The 21,375-nt window shown below is 35.4% G+C and overlaps 1 protein-coding gene and 1 pseudogene across 1 annotated transcript in view; one reads left to right on the forward strand and one right to left on the reverse strand.

Moving 5' to 3' along the window:
- Window positions 1-21,375, forward strand: part of Agl (amylo-alpha-1, 6-glucosidase, 4-alpha-glucanotransferase) — a 75,690-nt gene that overhangs the window by 38,091 nt on the left and 16,224 nt on the right. The window contains 7 exon segments of the mRNA XM_010639055.3: window positions 1,340-1,470; window positions 5,751-5,887; window positions 6,148-6,281; window positions 7,366-7,541; window positions 11,367-11,469; window positions 13,296-13,521; window positions 14,994-15,105. Coding sequence (XP_010637357.2) covers window positions 1,340-1,470; window positions 5,751-5,887; window positions 6,148-6,281; window positions 7,366-7,541; window positions 11,367-11,469; window positions 13,296-13,521; window positions 14,994-15,105 — 1,019 coding nt within the window.
- LOC104872772 lies at window positions 3,682-4,202 on the reverse strand (annotated as a pseudogene).

Raw genomic sequence — 21,375 nt, forward strand, 5'->3', positions numbered from 1 at the left:
TTTTTTTTTTTTTTTTTTGTACTCAGGACCTTGCTTAAGAGGCAGGCGGCAGAACCACTGAGCTAAATCCCTGACCCAATAGCATCTCATTTTAAATATCAGTTAAACTAAGTTGGGGCCTGCACCTGTAATACCAATACTTCAGAGGCTAAGACAGGAGGATTGCCATGAGTTCGAGGCCAACCTGAGCTACACAGCAAACAAAAAATTAGTTAAGCTAAAATGTTTTGTCCACTTGTAAAATTTAATGAAACATCATTTTATGTATTAGCACATTTTTCTGTTGTGTTCAGTTTTTGTTGTTGTTGTTGTTCATAAGAATTTTATGAACTGGGCATGATAGTACATGCCTGTAATCTTAGCACTCAGGAGGCTGAGGTAGGAAGACTGCTGTGAGTTTGAGCCTACTGTTGGCTACATAGTGATTTCAAGGGCAACCTGAACCACACAGCAAGACCCTGTATGAAAGAATAAAAGGTAAAGAAGAAGAAAAATTTTAGTGGATAGAAGAGGGAAAAGTCTTTGCTTCCAGCTGCAGTGTCCTAAAGTGTGCTTGAAAAGTCTTTTGGTTGTTATATCCTATATCTTATAAATTTGTTTTTTTGGTCTTTCTAGTTCATACTTAATTTTTCCCTCCTTTGTATTCTCCTAAATGCAACTTCAACAATTTTTTATGTTAAACTTGAAATACTTTCAAAAGACCAATTAAAGAATAATCAAAGTTAACCACCTAAGAAGTCATGTAAATCATTGTCTTTGTATTTCCCTCTTAGTACCTTCTATCTTCTAAGGTTTACTAACCCTCAACTTGTCAATTCAAGAAATAATGATTTTCTCAGAAAAAGATTCGTCTTGGTGATGGTCATACTCTTCTACCATGATGTTTCTGCCTTGGACTGAAACCTTAGAAACCCTAAGCCTAATAAAGAGAAAGAAGAAGGAAGTAGGAAAGAAAGAGGAAGAAGAAGACAACTAGAAGCACAAGAAAATCCAGTTTTTATTGTATTCAGTTGTGGGAAATCAAGGCTGTGTCGTTACATTTTCGTCCTCCCATCACCAAGAGGAAAACAAATTTATAACAACCAAAAGATTTTTACAGCAGACTTTTAATAAAAAAAAGTTTGTACTTGATTATTTTCTTTTTTGGGAAAGTAACGTTAGTTCTAAGTTAATAGTATTTAATTGTTATGGTATCTCTATAATGTTTTTTTCAGTACTGAGTTCCTAAAATCTACATTGCTAAGATGTTTTATGATTTTAATGCAGATTTTCTGTTGTTTTTACTGACAGCAAGTGAAATTTTAGTTTTTAACCAGTTGCCTTTTTCTCCAATTCTTAGTATCGCCTCTAAATTGACTTTGGCTGAGCTAAATCAAATTCTTTACCGATGTGAATCAGAAGAACAGGAAGATGGTGGAGGTTGTTATAACATACCAAACTGGTCATCCCTTAAATATGCAGGCCTTCAAGGTGAGCAAGCATTGTTAGATTGGTTTGAGGGGTTGGCTTGTTTTGTTTTGTTTTCTTTGTGAGTCATATGCTGTCTTCTTTATATAGATGAGAACATGGACTTAAAATGTGTCTGTCTGGGTTCAAATTATGACTTTGCAGCCTACTCCTTGATTGACCTGTGCTGAGTAACATAAACTCTCTGTACCCTAATTTCTGACTCAATTAAAGAGAAATAAAATTGTCTAACTAAAGAGCATTCTGTGAGGAACAAATGAACTTATCCATGTAAATAGAGTGGGGCACAAAGTATTCACTACTGGAGAATAATTGCTCCCTAGAATGACTAGTTCTTGTCATTCCTCTTCAGTATACTTTGGCCTTAATATTTCAACAGTTTGGTTTATTGTACAATAAGAAACAGTGTGCTTGTTTTTATCACTGTAGCTTTGTAATATAATATGAAATCTGGGACTGTGATGCCTCCTTGCTCTGCTCTTGTTTCCCAGGATTGCTTTTGCTACTCTGGGTCTCTTGAGGATCCATCTGAATTTTAGGATTGCTTTCTCTAGTTCTGTGAGGAATGCTTTTGGTATTTTCATTGGAACTACACTATTCTTATATTAGTTTCAGAAGTATGGCCCTTTTTGAAATACTGGTTCTGCCTATCCAAGAACAGGTGATATCTTTCAGTTTTCTGATATCCTCTTAGATCTTGTTTCTCAGAGTACTGTAGTTTTTGTTGGAGAGGTTTTTCACTTCTTTGGTTAGTTAATTCCTGCGTATTTGATTTCTCTTGATGCTATTGTGAATTATATTGTTTTTTCTAATTTCTTTCTTAGTGAGTTCATTATTGAACTCACTTTTGATTTCTGTGTGTTGATTTTGTATCTTGCTGCATTACTGAATTTGGTTATTGATTCTAGGGTCTTTTATATAAAGGATTATATCACCTGCAACTGATAATAATTTAATTTCTTCCTTTCCTATACATATCCCTTTTATTTCTTTTTCTTGCCTGATTTCTCTGGCTAATATTTTGAGAACTGTGTTGAATAGGAGTGGTGATAGTGGATGTCCTTTTTCTTATTCCTGATTTTAGAGGGAAAGCTTTCCACTTTCTCCCATTTAATGTTCTCATTAGACTTGTAAGTGGCTTTGATCAAGTTGAGATAATATCCTTCTAAACCTATGTTCCTTGGGGTTTTGATCATGAATCAGTGTTAGATTTTGTTAAAGGTTTTTTTCTGCATCTATGGAGATGATGATGATGTGATTTTTGTCCTTGATTCTGTTTATGTGATAAATTACATTTATTGGTTTATGTGTGTTGAACCATCCTTATATCTCTGAGATGAAGCCAGCTCGGTCATGACGTATGATCTTTTTGATGATTTGTTGCATTCTGTTTGCCGGTTGGTGGTCTTGTTGAGGAATTTTGTGTATTAGTTCATTAAGGAGATTGCTTAGAGTTATCTTTTTTTTGTTAAGTCCCTGTGCAGTTTTGGTATCAGGTAATGCTAGCTTCCAGGAATGAGTTTAATAGTATATATTCCTTCCCTTGTTTGAGGAGTATTGGGATTAAATCTTCAGTGAAGTTCTGCTAAAATTCTATAGTGAACCCATCATTTCCTGGGCTTTACTTTGTTGGCAGAGTTTTTATTATTGGCTATATTTTGTTTCCTGTTACTCATCTGTTTAGAGTTGTGTGGGTTTTGGGGTTGTGTGTGTGTGTGTGTGCGCACGGGGGTGCGCACTTTAGAAATCCAGTTACCTCTGAGTTTATTTAAACTAAGAGGAAAAGGTCACAGTGTTTTCATGCAATACATACTTGGTTCTTTAAATAACAATTGTGACAAATAGAATTAAGGAATGTTGCGCTTATGATCCATACAAAACACCAATGTTTTGGGTTGTGCATAATTAAAGAAATACTTCACTTTCAAAATACTGTAATAGCCAGTACATAGAGGCATGCCGTAGGTGGGCATAGTAATGCAGTTTAGAAAAGAAAAAAAAAATCACACTGAAACTATACAATTTCTTTAAAATCATTGAGCAAGAAATGCAACATTGAACTTTCATACCGATTTTACACAACTTCTGTTCAGTACCTTGACTTAAATCCAAGAGCAAAAGTTAAGACTCTCCTCCTCTATTTTTGGTAAACAACTGTGGGTAAACTTAGACCTTTTCCCCTGGATTTTATCTGGGAGTGGCCTTTTTAATATTTTATTCAAATTAAGGTAGGTTTGGCACTTTTATACTGATGTCACCAATGTTAGTATTTCCTGGGATCTTATGAAGATATATACTCTTTACAGTTGATACAGCCTGGGCTGGACCTCCTGCTAAGCCAGCTTCAGGTTTCTCCAGTTTATTTTGTGTCAGTTTGTATAGAAGTTTCATTCATGTTGGTCTCCAGTGCCATCCCCCTCATCACCATTTCCTCAAAATATTGTGAACCTTGTTTATATGGAAAATTAAATCCAGTTCACAGACATTTTCAAAACATTTGTGTAATATTTCCATGAACACTACAATTAAATCTAAAATGCCAGCTTCACTTTCTAAAGAATCCACACAGAAGACAGAATATCGTGTTGCATAATGTCTTTAAAACAGTTTGTTGTCAGATCCCCAATTAATAATCCTCCTAGAAAATTTCAAACCTTATCATCTCTCTTACAAATGAAAGGGAAGGTCTCCCTGGTGATTTGCTGTTGTGTATCTTCACTGTAGGGCCGAGATTGTTAAAATGAGGATTGCCTTGATCATGGCTGGGCCGGGCAGCCTAAGGGGTGCAAGGGCCTTGGCAGGGGCAGGCACAAGAGCCTTGCCTAGGGATCTAACAGGCAGTCCTTCCCACCCCTCCTGTATGCACGCACGCCCCCCTAACCCAGCCGCAGGGCAGGTGTTCAGAGTTTTTATATCTTGGTTCAATTTTGGTAATTCATGTATTTCTACTAACTTCTCCATTTCTTCTAGGTTCTCCAATTTTTTGGAATATTAGTTTCTTAAGTAGTTCCTTATAATCCTCTCAATTTTGGTGGTGTTGGTTTTGATTCCGCCTGTTGTATTTCTAATTCCATTGATTGAAGTTTTTTCTTTCCTTTTTCTTTTGGTAAGTTTGGCCTAGGGTTTGTAAATCTTGTTTATCCTTTATACAAGCCAGCTGTGACTCATTGATCGTTTGTATTTTTTTAGACTCAACTGCATTAATTTCCACTTTATAATTTATTTCCTTCTATTAAAGTTTGAATTTTCTTATTTTTCTAGGAACTCTAGATGTATCATTAGGTAATATTTGGGATTGCTCACTTCCTTCAATATATATATTTATAGCTATGTACTTCCCTCTTAGTACTGCATTCATTGTGTCCTATACATTTAAGCATGTGGTGCTACCATTGTCATTTGATTCTAAAACTTCTTTGTTTCCTCCCTGATCCCTTTTGTGATTTATTGATTATGTGGTAATGCATCGTTTAATCCCCATGTGTTGGTGTATAATTTCTATGGTTTCTTTTGCTGTTGATTTCTAGCTTCTTTCCACTATGACTTAATAGTATACAGTGGATTATTTAAATTATTTTGTATTTATTTAGTCATGCTTCATGGCCTAAGATATGGTGTAGTTTTTAATAAGTTCCTTGTGCTACTGAAAAAAATATGTATTCTGTTGTTTAATGAAATGCTCTGTTCAATCTGTTTGGTACTGTGGTTTGACTCTGATATTTCTTTGTTAATATTTTTATCTGACTGAACTAATTGTGACAGTAGGGTGTTGAGGCCTCTTGCTATGACTGTATTAGTGTCTGTCTATTTATGTACAGTAGTTTTTGTTTTATAAAGTTGGGTATCACCATACAAATTCTTGCTTTCTCTGAAACTATTTATGTGATTTGCTTAAATCATTCTTGAATATTAATGAATCTACCACTTTTTAACATGAAAAGATAGATACAGGCAAGTAAGTATTTTTTTCTCTTGATACCTTAGGCAGAAAAGCTGCACCAGCTACCTTTGAATGTATTATAACATTAAAATGCAAATAAGCAAAAACCAAACCAACCCCAGAAATTCTGACGCTTTGGCAGTCTTTTCAGGATGTCTTTGTGTGTTGGCTCAAGCCAGTACTTTCACACTCATCTCCAACACTGATAGCTGTCATTGTGAACTAGGAGACCTTTGTGCCTACCTCTCTGTGTTAACCCCAAATCATGGAGACTGTCATAGCCTCGGTCATAGAAACATTGACTCTGCCAATAACATACCATGCTATGTCTTTGAATCTTCAGGACTAATGTCTGTATTGGCAGAAATAAGACCAAAGAATGACTTGGGGCATCCTTTCTGTGATAATTTGAGATCTGGAGATTGGATGATTGACTATGTCAGTGGCCGACTTATTTCACGATCAGGAATTATTGCTGAAGTAAGTAGAGCAATATTCTAACCCAAATAAGTAATCAAGGCCACAGTAAGAATTACATTACCATGTCATGTCTAATATTTATGTGCTTTATGAGCCATTTTCTTCCCTACATCATCTTTCAGTTCTAATAAGTAGAAAGTTTGTCAATGAATTACCAGATAGTGAGGTTACATGTTTGGATTCACCTCTTAAATTATGCTTTGAAATATCCCTAGACTGTAAATACATCACATTAACTTTTTAAATTATTTTTGTAACAGGTTGGCAAATGGTTGCAGGCTATGTTCTTCTACTTGAAGCAGATTCCACGTTATCTTATCCCATGTTATTTTGATGCTATATTAATTGGTGTGTATACCACTCTTCTGGATATAGCATGGAAGCACATGTCAAGGTATATCCAAAAAAGCTTGAGTAAATAGGCATGTTTATATAGAAAATTGATACCGTCACTTTATATATACTCTTAAAAGACCAAAATATGAGGAGTTGTCATAGGCATACACTGAAAAAGTTTTTAAGTAATAGGTTTATCAGTATCCTCTAGTCTGGAACATACAAAAACAAACTTACATATTAAAAATCTGTCTCAGAGCTGGGTGTATTGTGCATACCTGTAATCCCGGTGCTTGGGAGCTGAAGCAGGAAGATCAGTGTGGGCTACCCAGTGAGTTTGAAAACAGCTTGGGCCACATAATACATTTGAGACTAGCCTGGCCTACAAGACAGGACTGTCTCAAGAAGTGTGGGGAGGGGCTGGGGATTTAGCTCAGTGGTTCTGCTGCCTGCCTTGCAAGTGCAAGGCCCTGAGTCCCATCCCTGGTACCAAATGAAAAGAACAGAACGGTGGCGGGGGTAAGTTCTATAAAACATGTTTGAGGAAGAATCGATTATTTTATATCACTTGTTCCTATTTAGTCATTGACTTAATACAAATTTTACATAATTTTTCTTTACTGTTTTAGGGTTTTCTGTTTTTGTTTTGAAACAGAGTTCTGATATGTAATTCAGGCTGGTCTTTAATTCACTTTGTAGCCCATGCTGACCTCAGACTTGCAGCAATCCTTCTGCCTCAGCCTTCCATGAGTTTTTTATTTTCATAATTTAAAAGAAATTTTTTTACTATTTTTATTAATCAAATTTTACTTTTATGATGAAATTTCCTAAAATGAAACCATAGGTTGAACTGTACCTGTGAGAACCACTAAATTGATTTGGGCATCATTTCAGAAAACATAAAACTTCAACCCTACCTATTGTTTTATAACAGACCTTAGGCTTAAAGCTAGCTGAAATAATGGGTGGCATGCAAGCAGTTTTGAAATAGTCAAATTCAACATTTGTTTTTAAGCTCTATTGCATTTTTACACATTTGTGTAGAGAAATCATTTGAAGGGGAAAACCCAAGTGAAATAAAAATTTCTAAAAAGTTTTGTGTCTCTACAATAATATTTTCAATTCCATCACTTTTGTTATAGCTTTGTTCAAAATGGTTCAACATTTGTAAAACACCTTTCATTGGGTTCAGTCCAAATGTGTGGAGTAGGAAAATTCCCTTGTCTACCACTTCTTTCACCTTCACTTCTGGATGTACCATATAGGGTAAATGAGATCACAAAAGAAAAGGAACAGTGCTGTGCTTCCCTGGCTGCAGGTAAGGGATTTTTGTAGACGGTTATAATGTGTAAGTCAATAATATACAAAAAGGAATACTTATGGGAACTGATTTTTTAGTTCATGATGTTATTCAACATTTTATATTATTGCTTAGTAAAATGTCATAGATACTTATAAAAATAATAACCATAGTGTCAACCAAACTTACTATATAATCGGAGCTGTCTACCAAGCATTTGTGTGTTTTCTATTTTGATTGGTTATTCTTTTCTTCTGTAGGTATCTTTTTTCCAACTGTTGACATTTCATATTTTTTGAAACCAGATGTAGTTTACTACTTTTCTCTATATTTCTTACCAAGATTTTTTTAAAAACCTACCTTGCAATTACTACAAGATCATTTCAATGATTTTTTTTTATTATGTATCTAAATGCTGTCAGATCTTTTCAGCCAAATATGTTGACATCCTTTCCTGCAAGTAGATTTAAAACATTAATCAAGTAAGCAAAATAGGCTAAGGAACAGACTCTTCATACACACACACACACACACAAATTTCCACTACATTTCTAAAAAGCTCTTAGTTTTCAAGGCCAGTGATGTTTAAAAAGCTCTAAACTAATATATAAAACTTATAAGAAGAAAGTAATATTGTCTATGTGGCTCCTTCTGTTAAATTTAAATTTCCTTAAATTTACATCTGCTTAGGTCAGATGAAAGATTTCATAGTACCCAACAACTAAAATAAAAATTACCTTTTCACTTAGATTGATCATAAAAATACAGAAAACTTGGTTTAGGTCTAGAGATATAACTCATTGGTAGAATACTTACATTGTATGCATGAGGCCCTAGGTTTAATCCTCAACTCTGCAAAAAAAAATTTAAAACTAAGAAAAAAGGAATGAAATAAAAACTTTTAATTTTTAAATTTTCAGTTGACTTATTTCCTTCTAGTTGCAATTATGCTCCTGTGAATCTATGTAGTGCTCATGAAATTAAACTGGTGTGTTATGGGAAAAACTATAGATATGATAAATTTGGATTTTAGAATCTACTTTTTAGAAGCCTATTACATAAAATAGTTCGCTTAATCTTTTGGTTGTATACTGTGGTTGTTTAAAACCCCAAGATATATGCATTTATTTATAAATCATATACTGACATAAATTATAATATTTGCTACATGTGTATATCAGGTACAATAAATAAATATAAATACATGTTTTGGTATTTGGTTCTAGTATCTCGAGACTGTTTTGCCTAACTGACAAAAAATAGGACTATGCTGAGATTTACAGATAAGTTTTTTAGGGATTCATTTTAAGACAGAAAGGATTGTTTTTCTTTGATGATGTTGTTTGAAATTTTTCTTTTTTCTGGGCTTTTATAATAATTGACAAAGTAGAAATCATTCCAGATGCTGGGTATGGCAGCATATATCTGTAATCTCAGCACATGAGAAACTGAGACAGAAGGATCACTGTGTGTTTGAAACCAACCTGGGCAACATAGTGAGTTCAAGGCCAGTCTTAGCTACATAGTGAGATCCTGTCTCAAAAAAGAAATCACTCTAAGTATATGTGATCTACAGGATGTAGATCTCAGGTCAAAAAGTTAATATAAACATTTCACCATATCAGTGCTGAAGTGGACCACTGAGCTAAATCCTGGCCCAATGCTAGAGATTTTACACCTTTCACTTTTCAACAAAGACACTGTGTGTTTATATCTCTGTGTGTGTGTGTGTGTGTGTGTGTGATGCGTGTGTATATCTTTTTCTTTTCTTTTTTTTTTTTTTTTCTGGTACTGGGGATTGAATTCAGACCTTTGGCTTACAAGGCAGGCACAAAACCACTGAGCTAAATCCCAACCCCCTAGACTGTGTATATTTTAGAACATACCAGTTCAAACTCACCTACAGATTAATCTACACACATGTTACCTATAAGAAGTTAAATGAGCTAAAGGGCTAGGAAGTCTGTACAGAATATTACATGTGTGTTAGACATTGTCATTGTCATCATCACAGTTACCAACTATCAACCATATATTTTTGTGTGTTTCGGGAAATTTTGTACTGATATATTGGAAATAACACAAAAAAAAGTCAAGTGTTGCCCTTAGTTATGATCTTTCTTTTGAAACAGGGTCTCACTATGTAGTTGAGGCTGACCTGGAACTCACTATGTAGCCCAGGCTAGTCTCGAACTCACAGCGATCCTCCTGCCTCAGCCTCCCAAGTGCTGGGATTACAGGCGTGTGCACCACCATGTCCAGTAGCAGTTATGATCTTTCTTAATGGAAGAAACTAATGTCTAATCCCCTATAAAATGAAGGCCCCAATTAGCAGAAATTTAAGTTGTAAAGTATATTTAGCAATGCCAAAATTTTCTTTTCAGTCATTCTTTTACTTCTGAATTTACATTTTAGCATTAGTCTTTATTCATTCAACAAATATTTATAGGAATATATAATATACCAGTTATGATTTTCAATGAATAGATGTACATGACAAGGCAGATAAAGTTTGTGTCATCATAGATCTTTTTTTCTACTAGGGAGATATTGTCATTCAACAATCAGGCAGGAAGTAAGTAAAATACAGTACTTTCCTAGCGTGAGCAAAGCCCCAGGTTGAATCCCTAGCATGGATGTTGGGGAGAAGGGGCACCAAACTCAAACTAATAGTAAAATTTTAGATTTTTTCCATTAATCCTATTTTGCCTCATGCATAAATGTTGCAGCTACCTGGAATGTTCACATTGTTTAGCATGTGTAGTCCTTGTTTTCATCTGCAAAAGCTATTTCTATGAAAATGTAACACTTTAAAATTAATTTTTGATTGATAACAATTGTATATATTATGTACAAAGTTTGACACTGTTGTTTTAAATCAATAGAAAATTTAGTAATAATTTTGAGTGTAGAAAATAGATTAATAAACATATTTAGGTATCATTCAGGTAATTAGTTCATATTCATATTTATTTGTTGTCCTTAAGTTGAGGTAGAATCTTTTTACATATAATTAATGTTATATTGTGTTACTTTATGTGTTAAATATTTTATTTCTGATATTATTCTTTTAATTTATTAAAAGCAAGTTTATCTGTGTTTAAAGACACATTCAGAGCTGGGCATAGTGGAGCATACTTGTAATCCCAGCCCTGGAAGGCTTAGGCAGGAAGATCACCACATGTTCAAGGCCAGCATGGGCTACGTAGTGAGTTCAAGGCCACCTCCTTGAATTACGTAGCAAGACCCTGTCTCAAAAAAACAGACAAACAAACAAACAACAAAGACACATTCAGGTCAATTCAGTTAGGTATCCCTTTCTTGCACAGGTTCTTAAGGCTATGGATATATAGCCCAGTGGCAGATTTGCCTAGCATGTGTAATACTCTGGGTTTGATCCCTATCACCACAAATAAAGGAGAAAAATACCTCAGCAACTGGTACTTAATTGCCTTGAGATCACATATTCCTTTAAGAATCTGATATGACTATAGAACCTCATTCCATAAAAATTCATCTAGCTGGGCATGGTGGCGCATGCCTGTAATCCCAGCACTCAAGAGGCTGAGGCAGGAGGATCACTGTGAGTTCGAGACCAACCTGGGCTACACAGTGAGTTCCAGGGCAGTTTGAACTACCTAGTGTGACCCTGTCTCAAAAAAACAGAAAAAAAAAAGTTCATCTAAGTGTACACATTACATGTTGCAGCTAATTTAAAAGGGTTTACTAACTCCTAGTAATCTGTCCATTTATCTCAGCTTTAGAGTGACTCTTTTGTACTAATAGCATTTATAGGTTTGCATGTGTTATGATTAACATATATTTTGTTGTCTTTTCTGTTAGGTTTACCTCATTTTTCTGCTGGTCTTTTCCGCTGTTGGGGAAGGGATACTTTTATTGCACTTAGAGGACTTTTGCTGGTTACTGGACGCTTTTTAGAGGCCAGGTAAGAGATCTAAAAAGTTGCAGTGCAAGTTTATGTCCCAGTTGTTTTTTTCACATGTCCTTCAAACTTACTTTCTTATCCACCCATTAACAACAACATTTGAGTGGTATGTTTTCCTTAGGTGTTTTTTGTTTTATTTTTCATATATTCATTTAATAGGATCATAGAAGATGATTTAAAGTAGGAAAAATCTTTGAACTTGCTAAATTCTGGTCTTCCGTATTAAGATCCAGGTTATCTTTAGCATTTGCAAATTTATTTCTATAAGACAAAATTGTGTGACCATTTTATGCCTTGTATAATAAAGGCATTGCTGGCTTTTTGAGTCAGAAAGATAATTCAAGTTTTCCTTTATTTGTTTTCAGGCCTTACAACCTCCAGTTTTATGTATTCTAGACTAAAAATGATGTTTTGCTATATCTCAGTAATATAAGCAAATTTATGAGAAATTGCAAAGTTCTACAACAGTGCCTCTCACTGTGTATTCCTCAAAGCAGTATTGTCATTGTCACCATCATCTGAAAACTTGTTAGAAATGTAAATCCTTGGTCCCTTTGCAAACCCTCTGAATCCAAACTTTGAGGTGGGGAGAGCAGGGTTGCTAGGCAAACACTTGTCTTCCCAAGTTTTCCAGGTAGTTATCAGCAACCTGAGGCCAAAGTTCAAAAGCACTGCTCTGCAGGTTGAAATTTTAGCAAAAAAGCATTTACTGTGTGTGTATGACATCTTATTTTGATGCCATCAGAAGAATAACTGAAAATTTCCCCTTCAAATGCCAAAAGTTTTTTGTTTTTATTTTTATGGGGGGCGTCATTTTAAAATTTCAGTGTCAGCTGGGTGTGATAGAGCATACCTGTTATCCCAGCTAGGAGGATTGCCAGGAGTTCAAGATAACAGCAATAGAAACAATAAAATTGAAATGTCCGAGTGGGCATTTTTTAGGAATGATGTTCTTTCTGCTGCTCTAATATATAAGGCCTTTTTTTATTGTCTTAAATTTTAATTATGGGACTATCAAAATTGAGAAGATTTTTGATTCTTCTCCCAAGTGACCCTACAATGACTGACTCAGAAGTAGGAAATAGATCATCATCATTCAGCACCGTATAGTAGTTAAGAACTAGGCCTTTGGGCCATAGTGCGAGCTTCTCATTTTGTTGCCAGATTACCAAGTGACAAATCACTCCCTCTTTCATGCTTTCTATAAAATGTTTGTAGCGTTTGCTTATTGAGCTTTGTGAGCATTAAATGAGCTAATGCAGTTTAAATATCTAGAACAGTATCCACTACATGCTGAACATTCTATAAAATGCTAGGCTTTATGATCATTATGATTATTGTCTGGGCTTTCACTTTCCACTTCTGTGTGTCATGGAGTGGTGCACAAGAGGGTTTCCAAAGTGGAGATAGGGAACTCCACTCACCCCACTGGTGGGGTAGGTCGTAGGCTTCTGACTTCACTCACACAAAAGGAGTTTTCAAGACATGTTAGTGTGAGGCATAAAGAAATTTATTAGGCAGAATTTAAGGAGACTAGAGTGGGGGCCCTTCAGAGAGGGCTGGAGCTGGGCATATGGTTCTGGGCGTTCTTACTCTATTATATTTATGACCACTATCTGAAAAAAAATACATGCATATATATGTGTGTGTGTGTCTATATATATATATAAAAAAAAATATATATATATATAGACACACACACACACACACATATATATGGGTAGGTTAAAAATGCCTCCAAATAAAGTCATCAAAAGTAACCATCTTTTTTTATGTTCAACTCTTTATTTTCATTTCAAATGATCTACTTAATTATGTTGTTTTAGGAATATTATTTTAGCATTCGCTGGCACTCTGAGGCATGGTCTCATTCCTAATCTCCTCGGTGAAGGGATTTATGCCAGGTACAATTGCCGGGATGCAGTGTGGTGGTGGCTGCAGTGTGTTCAGGATTACTGTAAAATTGCCCCAAACGGACTAGATATTCTCAAGTGCCCAGTTTCCCGGATGTATCCAACAGATGATTCTGCTCCTTTGCCTGCTGGTACACTGGTAAAAATAATTTCTTCCTGAACTGTGATAATTTTAATGTAAAATGAAAATAACTCAGCATCTGAATCTTAAGAATTATTCAACTATCAACATTTATTTAGCACCTGGTGTTACTATGAGAGATTGCAAAGACTTGCTCCTTGCCTAAAGAGCATGAAACATGGTAGAAGAGTTGAGTGTGAATAAATATAATCATTGCAAAAGGATGTAGAGAAAGTGCTGTGTAGTCTCATAAAAGAGAGAGCTAATAGGTGGGTCTCAGGAAGAATGTCAGAAAGTAGCAAGACTTTGCCTAAATTGAGCATTACATGTTAAGTAGTGTTTTCAGATAAATGAGGCAGGTTGTCAGGAGATAATAAAGATGAAAGGGTAATGAAGCACAGTGAACGGAAGCACTGATTAGGTCGGACTGTGCAGTAAGATTTGGCTGTGTGGGACACCTGCGGAGAAGTGAGAGGTTGTAAGGAGGGTAGAGAACCAATCCAGGGAGTTCAAGGTTTATCTTATGAACAGTGGAGAACGGATAAACATTTTTGAGTGGCTTTTTTCCCAATCGGGAATGTATAATAATTACACATTAGCTACTTCTGACCTGCTTTTGTTATAATTTACTTGGTGGATGACTTTGGGCACGGGTAAAAGCTATTACAGGATACTATATGTATGTGTTATCATGAATAACTAAAAAATAATTTGACCATAAGTTTTTTAATCTGTCTCTGTTGTCAACTGACACATTTCAGTTATATGAATATGCACGCATGTTATCAGGCAGGTATTTATTTTGCACATAACTAATTTTGTCACTTTGTCAAAAACAACTCCACAGCATTTTTAAAAGGCTTTGTAACTTTCATAATTACTAGGAGAATTTTTATGAGAGTTTTTATTTTATTTAGAGGTTTTTAAGATGAAATATAATGAAATATAAGAGGACTCAAAACGTTTTTGCTTGTGATAATTTTTGGCTTATTTTAAAAAAATATAATTATTTTTCTTCCTATGTCATCCTTAGTATAATCTTTATTATTTATAAGGATAAAAGAAAATTACTTACTCTGTATTTACTAAGGATATTTTCTGAAGTCACCATAGATCCCCAAATTTAAAAGTATTATTATTACACATAATTTACATAATTGATCTTCATTACATATCAAATTAAAATTAAAGTGCGGGATGACAAGCTGTTTATTATTTATTACTCTTAACAAACCACAAAAACTCATTAGATTTATTCTCATGTATCAAGAAAAGTACAAATTATTTTCTGTCAAATATCTGAATAGTTAAAACTACTAATATTAAATACTCATATGGCACACTGTTATTTGATGTATAGAACTCAATTCTCCGGCCACCCTAATCCAAAGGAAAGTATATGTTTTCACATTACTGTATTGTGGGGTTTGGGGTACTATGAAGAAGAATGTAACTTTTAACAAAAGTAACATCTGTGATGTCTCAAACAGGATCAACCATTGTTTGAAGTGATACAGGAAGCTATGCAAAGACATATGCAGGGCATACAGTTCCGAGAGAGAAACGCTGGTTCTCAGATAGATCGAAACATGAAGGATGAAGGTACAGAACTAACTCCATAGTAAAAATGTACTGATGCAGTGAAATTAAACCTTGTAATTATTCATTTACGCCATGGATATTTGTGTGTAAAACCTCAGGCTGTAACAATGGAAAGATGAACACAACTGGGCATAACACACACCTGTAACCCCAGCTATTCAGGAGCTGAGGAAGGTGATTTCAAGTCAGAGGCCGGTCTTGGCAACCTTGTCCCAAAATAAAAAAACAAGAAGGGCTAGTGATACAGCTCAGTGACATAGCATTTCTGGGTTCAATCCCCAGTACCACACACACAAATGTTTTTTAACGTAGTTCCTGATCTCACAATATTTTTTCAGTTTCTAGAGGAAATTTAAAATTTTATATCTTTTGTCAGCCAGTTTCAAGGATACTATTGGTAGTTGCAGTTTCTGATCTAATATTTATTGCCATGAATTGAGTTCTTACTATGTGCTAGGCATTGTTTTAACCGTTTTATCTGTATTGTTCCCATTTCACGCTCCCAAGAAGGTTGAAAATGAGGTATATTGTTCCCGTTTTTACTGACAGAAATCTCAAGAGTAGCCTGCTCAGAGTCACACAGCAACTAAATGGCATAGGTAGGAATTCATCCATGGTCTGTCTGTTCCTATCATGTAGGCTCCTATAAAATATGTTTGTGAGGGGCCAGGCATTTAGCTCAGTGGTTCCGCCGCCTGCTTCGCAAGTGCTTGGACCCGAGTTTCATTGGTGGTACAAAAAAAAATTAAAAATAAAAAAATAATATATATATAAATAATGTATTTTTATATATGTATATTTATATATATATTTGTAAAAAGGGTTTATTTGTACATCAGGTAAAAATAGATAACAGTTTTTAAAGTTCGTTTGCGTTCATATTTTTCATTTTATAGCATACTGCCATTACCATCCAATCCAAGGCTGACAATTTATTTTTCTCATTCCTCTTAATCATTCTAATGAGTTTGCTGTGTATTTAGCTTGGTAAACACATATACAGACATGTAAAACATATGTTTAATGTGCATATAGTTTTTTTACCTTTGTAATTTTTCCCCATTAAGTTTTTTGGTATATTTAAAGCAAACATACAGTTACATTTATCATTGGGATCTTGTACCTTTACATGATGTATCTTGGTCCTTGTTTTTCCCCATGCCCCTGTCCTCCCTTTGCCCCCTTCACCGCTCCCTATTTACAAAGACTTTGTTCCTATTTTTTTCCTTTTTTCACATTTTTTTTCTTTTCCCTTAATTTAAAAGCAATTAGAAACTTAGAAAGTTTCAAAAATAATATATAGAGTGCAGGGGCTGGGGATCTAGCTCCGTGGTGCTGCCACCTGCCTCACAAGCGCAAGGTCCCGAATTCTATCCCTGGTACAAAAAAATACACACAAAATAAAAAATAATACATAGAGTGCTATGAAGCCTTCACCCAGCTCCTTCAACAGGAATATCTTAAATAATTGAAGTACAGTATCAAATCAGAAAATTGACATTAGTATGATACTATTAATGAGATTATAAACTTTATTCGGTTTCCACCAGTTTCTACATTAAGCCATCTTTGTCTGGGAAGGTGGCTTTGTGCCTGTAGCTCTGTGCAATTTGACCCATGGGTAGCTTAATGTAATTTCTGCTGTAATCAAGACACAGAACCAATCCATGACCACAAAGATCTTCGTGTTCCCCTTTACATCATAGCTACTCATGCTGCCACCGACACTTGTCTCTGATAGCTTCTAATTTGTGTTGCTGCTCTATAATTTTGTCACTTAGAGAATACAGTATAAATTGAATCATATAATTTTATTTTGAGTTTTTTTTTTCCACTAAGCATAATGCCCTTGAGATCTGTCCAAGCTATTGCATGTATCATTAGTTGGTTCCTTTTTAAATGATGAATAATATTCACTTTTAGAGGGCTGAGAATTTAGCTCAGTGGTTCCGGTGCCTGCCTCGCAAACGCAAGGACCTGAGTTCGATCCCTGTTACCAAAATATTCACTTCTAGGGATGTGTCAAAAATTTTTTTTCTTTTTTCTTTTGGTACAGCGGATCAAACTCAGATCCTTGCGCTTTCAAGGCAGGCAGCGGAACTGCTGAGCTAAATCCCTGGCTGTGTGGGAATTATTTAACCATTCATCAACTGAAGAACATTTGGGTAGTTTCCATATTTTGATGAATGCAAAAATGAATGTTTTTTATGTAAATTTTTGCATTTATAGGTTTTTGTTTCTCAGAGATAAATGCCCAAGAACATGTACCAGTTCTACAATAAGTACATATTTTATGAGAAATATCAACCTATTTTCCAGAGTGGTTATGCCATTTTACAATTCCACAAGCAAACTAGAGTAATCTGGTTTCTCCACAACTCACATCTCACACTAATTCTTAGCTGTTCTGATGATTGTTCAGACCATTATAACATTATGGCTTTCATTTGCATTTCCTTAATGTAGATATCTTTTCATGTGCTTATTTGCCATCCATTTTCTCTCTTTGCTAAAATGTATTTTTCTTTTGTCCATTTTCAAATTGGACAAATAGAAGTTTTTAATTACTGAGAATTACTTTAATATTGTTAGACAATTTTGGTAGTAAAATTTTGCCAGTTTAGCCATTTGTAAATGTACAATTCACTGGCTTTAAGTGTATTCACATTGTTATGCAGCCATCTCTATTCATCTCCAGAATTTATTTACTGCCCCAAACTGAGACTACCCAGGAAAAAGTAAATCCTCATTATAGCTTTCCCTGGCTCTTGGAAAGTACTATTCTGACTTCTGTCCCATCATTTTGATTATCCCAAGTATGTCAGTTCAGTATCTATTGCTGTAACAAAATACCCAAGGCTGGGTACTTTGTAAAGAAAAAATGAATTGTTTATTTAGCTGACAGTTTTAGATGCTGAAATTCTAAGATCAGTTAGCCCAGTTGGTTTGACCTCTGGCCAGAGCCCCCTTGGCTGCATCACACCACGGCAGATGGCCTAATGGTAGGTGCACATGTAACTGAGAGATGATATAGCAAGATAGGAAACCAGAGACGTTCAGGGGTCCCTCACTTTTTTTCATAATTACCCATTGTTATGGGAAGAAACTTACTTTGTGAGAATGTCATGAATCTCCAGTGACCAAACCACTTTTCATTAGGCCTAACATCTTTTTTTTTTTTGGTACTGGGGATTGAACTCAGGTCCTTGCGCTTGCAAGGCAGGCCACCGAACCACTGAGCTAAATCCCCGGCCTAACATCTTAATATTGCCATATTAGGTACCAAGCTTCCAAAACATGAAATTGGGTGGGTGAAGGAAACACACATCCAAACTGTAGCATCTGCATATTTCATATAAATGAAGGAATCCTTGTTTCTGACTTATATAATTTACTATATTTTTAGAAAGAATTAACCATCATAACCACTTTTAATTATAAAGCTCAGTAGTGTTAAGTATATTTACACTATTGTGCAGAAGATCTCTAGAACTTTTGTTTCTTTTTTTGAGACAGGGTCTTACTATGTAGATGAGACTGACCTGGAACTCACTATGTACCCCAGGCTGGTCTCAAACTCACAGTAATCCTCCTGCCTCAGCCTCCCAAGTGCTGGGATTGCAGGCAAGTGCCACCACGCCCACCTTAGAACTTTTCATTTTGTAAGGCTAAAACAGTATCCAGTTAAACATTAGCTTCTCCTCTTTCCTTCCTACTCCCACAGCCCTTAGTGAACACCTTTCTACTTTCTGTTTTTATGACTATGACTACATTAGATGTTTCATATAAATAAAATCTTACAGTAGTTGTCCTTCTATCCTGATCTATTTCATTTAGCCTAAATTTGTGACAGAATTTCCTCCCTTTTCAAGGCTGAGCAATTTTTCATTACTTGTATATGTACCACTTTTTCTTTATCCATTCTTCTGCCAGTATACATTTGGTATACTTTCACTTTTTTGTTTTTTTTGGTTGTTTTGTTTTGTTTTGAGACTGGGTCTCATTATGTAGTTGAGACTGACCTGGAACTCACTATGTAGGCTGAGGCTGGTTTCGAATTTACAGTGATCTTCCTGCCTCAGCCTCCCAAGTGCTGGGATTATAGGCGTGCACCACCACGCCCAGCTGGTATACTTGCACTTTTGATTTTTGTGAATGATACAGCAGTTAACATGGATATGCACATACCTCTTCGAGATCTTGCTTTTAGTTCTTTTGGATATATACCCAGAAGTGTAATTGCTAGACCCTATGGTAGTTTATTTCTGAACTTTTGAGGAACTTCTCTGATGTTTTTTACAATGGCTGCACCACTTACACTCCCATCGACAGTGCATAGCTTCTCTGCATCCTTTTTCCAACACGAGTTTTTTCTTGTGTTTTGTTTTGTTCTGTGGCCATCCTAATGACTTGAAGAAGTTACCTCACTGTGGCTTTCATTTTCATTTGCCTCCAACTTAGTAATTTTGAGGCTATTATTGTGGCTTTCCTCATGTTACCCACCCTGTGTCCTCCAGGGTGTACTTTTACCTTGCTTTTTCCTCTTTTACTCAGCCCAGGCTCACTCAGAGAAGCCAGTTTGTCCCTCACTCTTCAATTTTACGTTTTCAAATAAACTTTGCCACTGCTTTTTTTTTTTTTAATACTTCCTATATGTATATATGGGTTTTTTTGTTTTGTTTTTGTTTTAGGTTTTGGGTTGTTTGTTTTGTTTTGTTTTGTTTTGTACTGGGCATCAAATACAGGACCTTGTGCTCGTGAGGCAGGCACCTCACCACTGAGCTAAATCCCTGGCCCAGGCATTGCCTTTTGAAGGGGAAAAAAGAGATTAGTGATGTTGAGCATCTTTTCATGTGCTTCTTGGCCACATTTATATTTCTTTAGAGAAATGGCTAGTCAAGCCCTTTGCCCATTTTTAACTGGGTTGTTTGGGGGTTATAGGGTTTTTTGTATATTCCAGATGCTGAACCCTTCACAGATATGGTTTGCAAATATTTTCTTCTACACTTTAGATTGCTTCACTGATGTAAGAGTGTCCTTTGATGCAGAAGTTTCTAATTTTGATGAGTCTAATTTATTTATCTGTGTTTTTTGTCCTATATCTTCCTCTGAAAATTGTATAGCTTTAGCTCTTACATTAAGATCTTTTATATATTTTTAGTTCATTTTTATATATGATCTAACTTCACTCTTTTATGTAAGGATTTCCAGTTTGCCAAGCACCCTTCTGGGGAGAAGGGATGAACCTGTCTTTTCCCACTAGTCTTGGTACCCATATCCAAAACTATCTGATCACATACAAGTTCCTACCTATCTATGAGGATATGAACTTAGACCTCCAGTGGACATCTGAAACCCCAGATGGTACCAGACCCTACAGACACTATGTTTCTGTTTATTTTGTTTTAGGGTGTAGGGGATTGAACACAGGGTACGGCACATGCTAGGCAAGTGCTTTACCGCTGAGACACATCCCCAGTCCTGACGCATGCATACCTGTGGTAATATTTAACTTACAAAGTAGGCACTATAAGGTATTTACAACAATTTATACTAAAGTAGAGCGATTATTGCCATCTAATAAATCTTATTTAAAATTTATGAATGATTCATTTCCAAAATTTCCCATGTAATGTTTCTAGACCAAAGTTGACTATGGGTACCTGAAAGTGTGGAAAATAAAACCATGAATAAAGAAGGACTACTCTACATATGAAGGTTTATTTCTGGGTTCTCTGTTCTATTCCATTGGTTTATATGTCTGTCTTTATGCCATAACCATACTGTTTTGACTACTGTGGTTCTGTAGTAGTTTGGGAATCAGGAAGTATGAGTCTTGGAACTTTGTTCTTTTTCATGATTGTTTTAGCTCTTCAGGGGCCCTGGAAGATTACCTATGAATTTTAAGGTGGAGTTTTCTACTTCTGTAAAACTTCAATGCTCTTTAATAGTTTCTTTAAACTCTTTGTTGATTATTTCCAAACATCTGAGTCTTTATTGCTGTGATCTATTAAGTGCATTTTCTCATTCAAGTTGTGATTTTTTTGTAATTCTTGCCATGACAAGTAATTTTTCATGTTTCTTATTCCTTTGGACACTGTGTTAACCAAAGGATCCTGTTAATTCTTTCATTGTACCAAGTACATAGTTCTCTGTTTAGGTTTCACACACCCCTCTTGGCCTACATTAGTGGGCTGTGCTTTCAGTGCCTGTTTAATACTTAGCAACACTATCCTTCCCGCTCCACTTATGAGCTACTGGTAAGCCACT

The sequence above is a fragment of the Fukomys damarensis genome, unplaced genomic scaffold (assembly GCF_012274545.1).
Source record: "Fukomys damarensis isolate Sample0158 unplaced genomic scaffold, DMR_v1.0_HiC HiC_scaffold_33, whole genome shotgun sequence".
In the NCBI taxonomy this organism is placed as follows: Eukaryota; Metazoa; Chordata; class Mammalia; order Rodentia; family Bathyergidae; genus Fukomys; species Fukomys damarensis.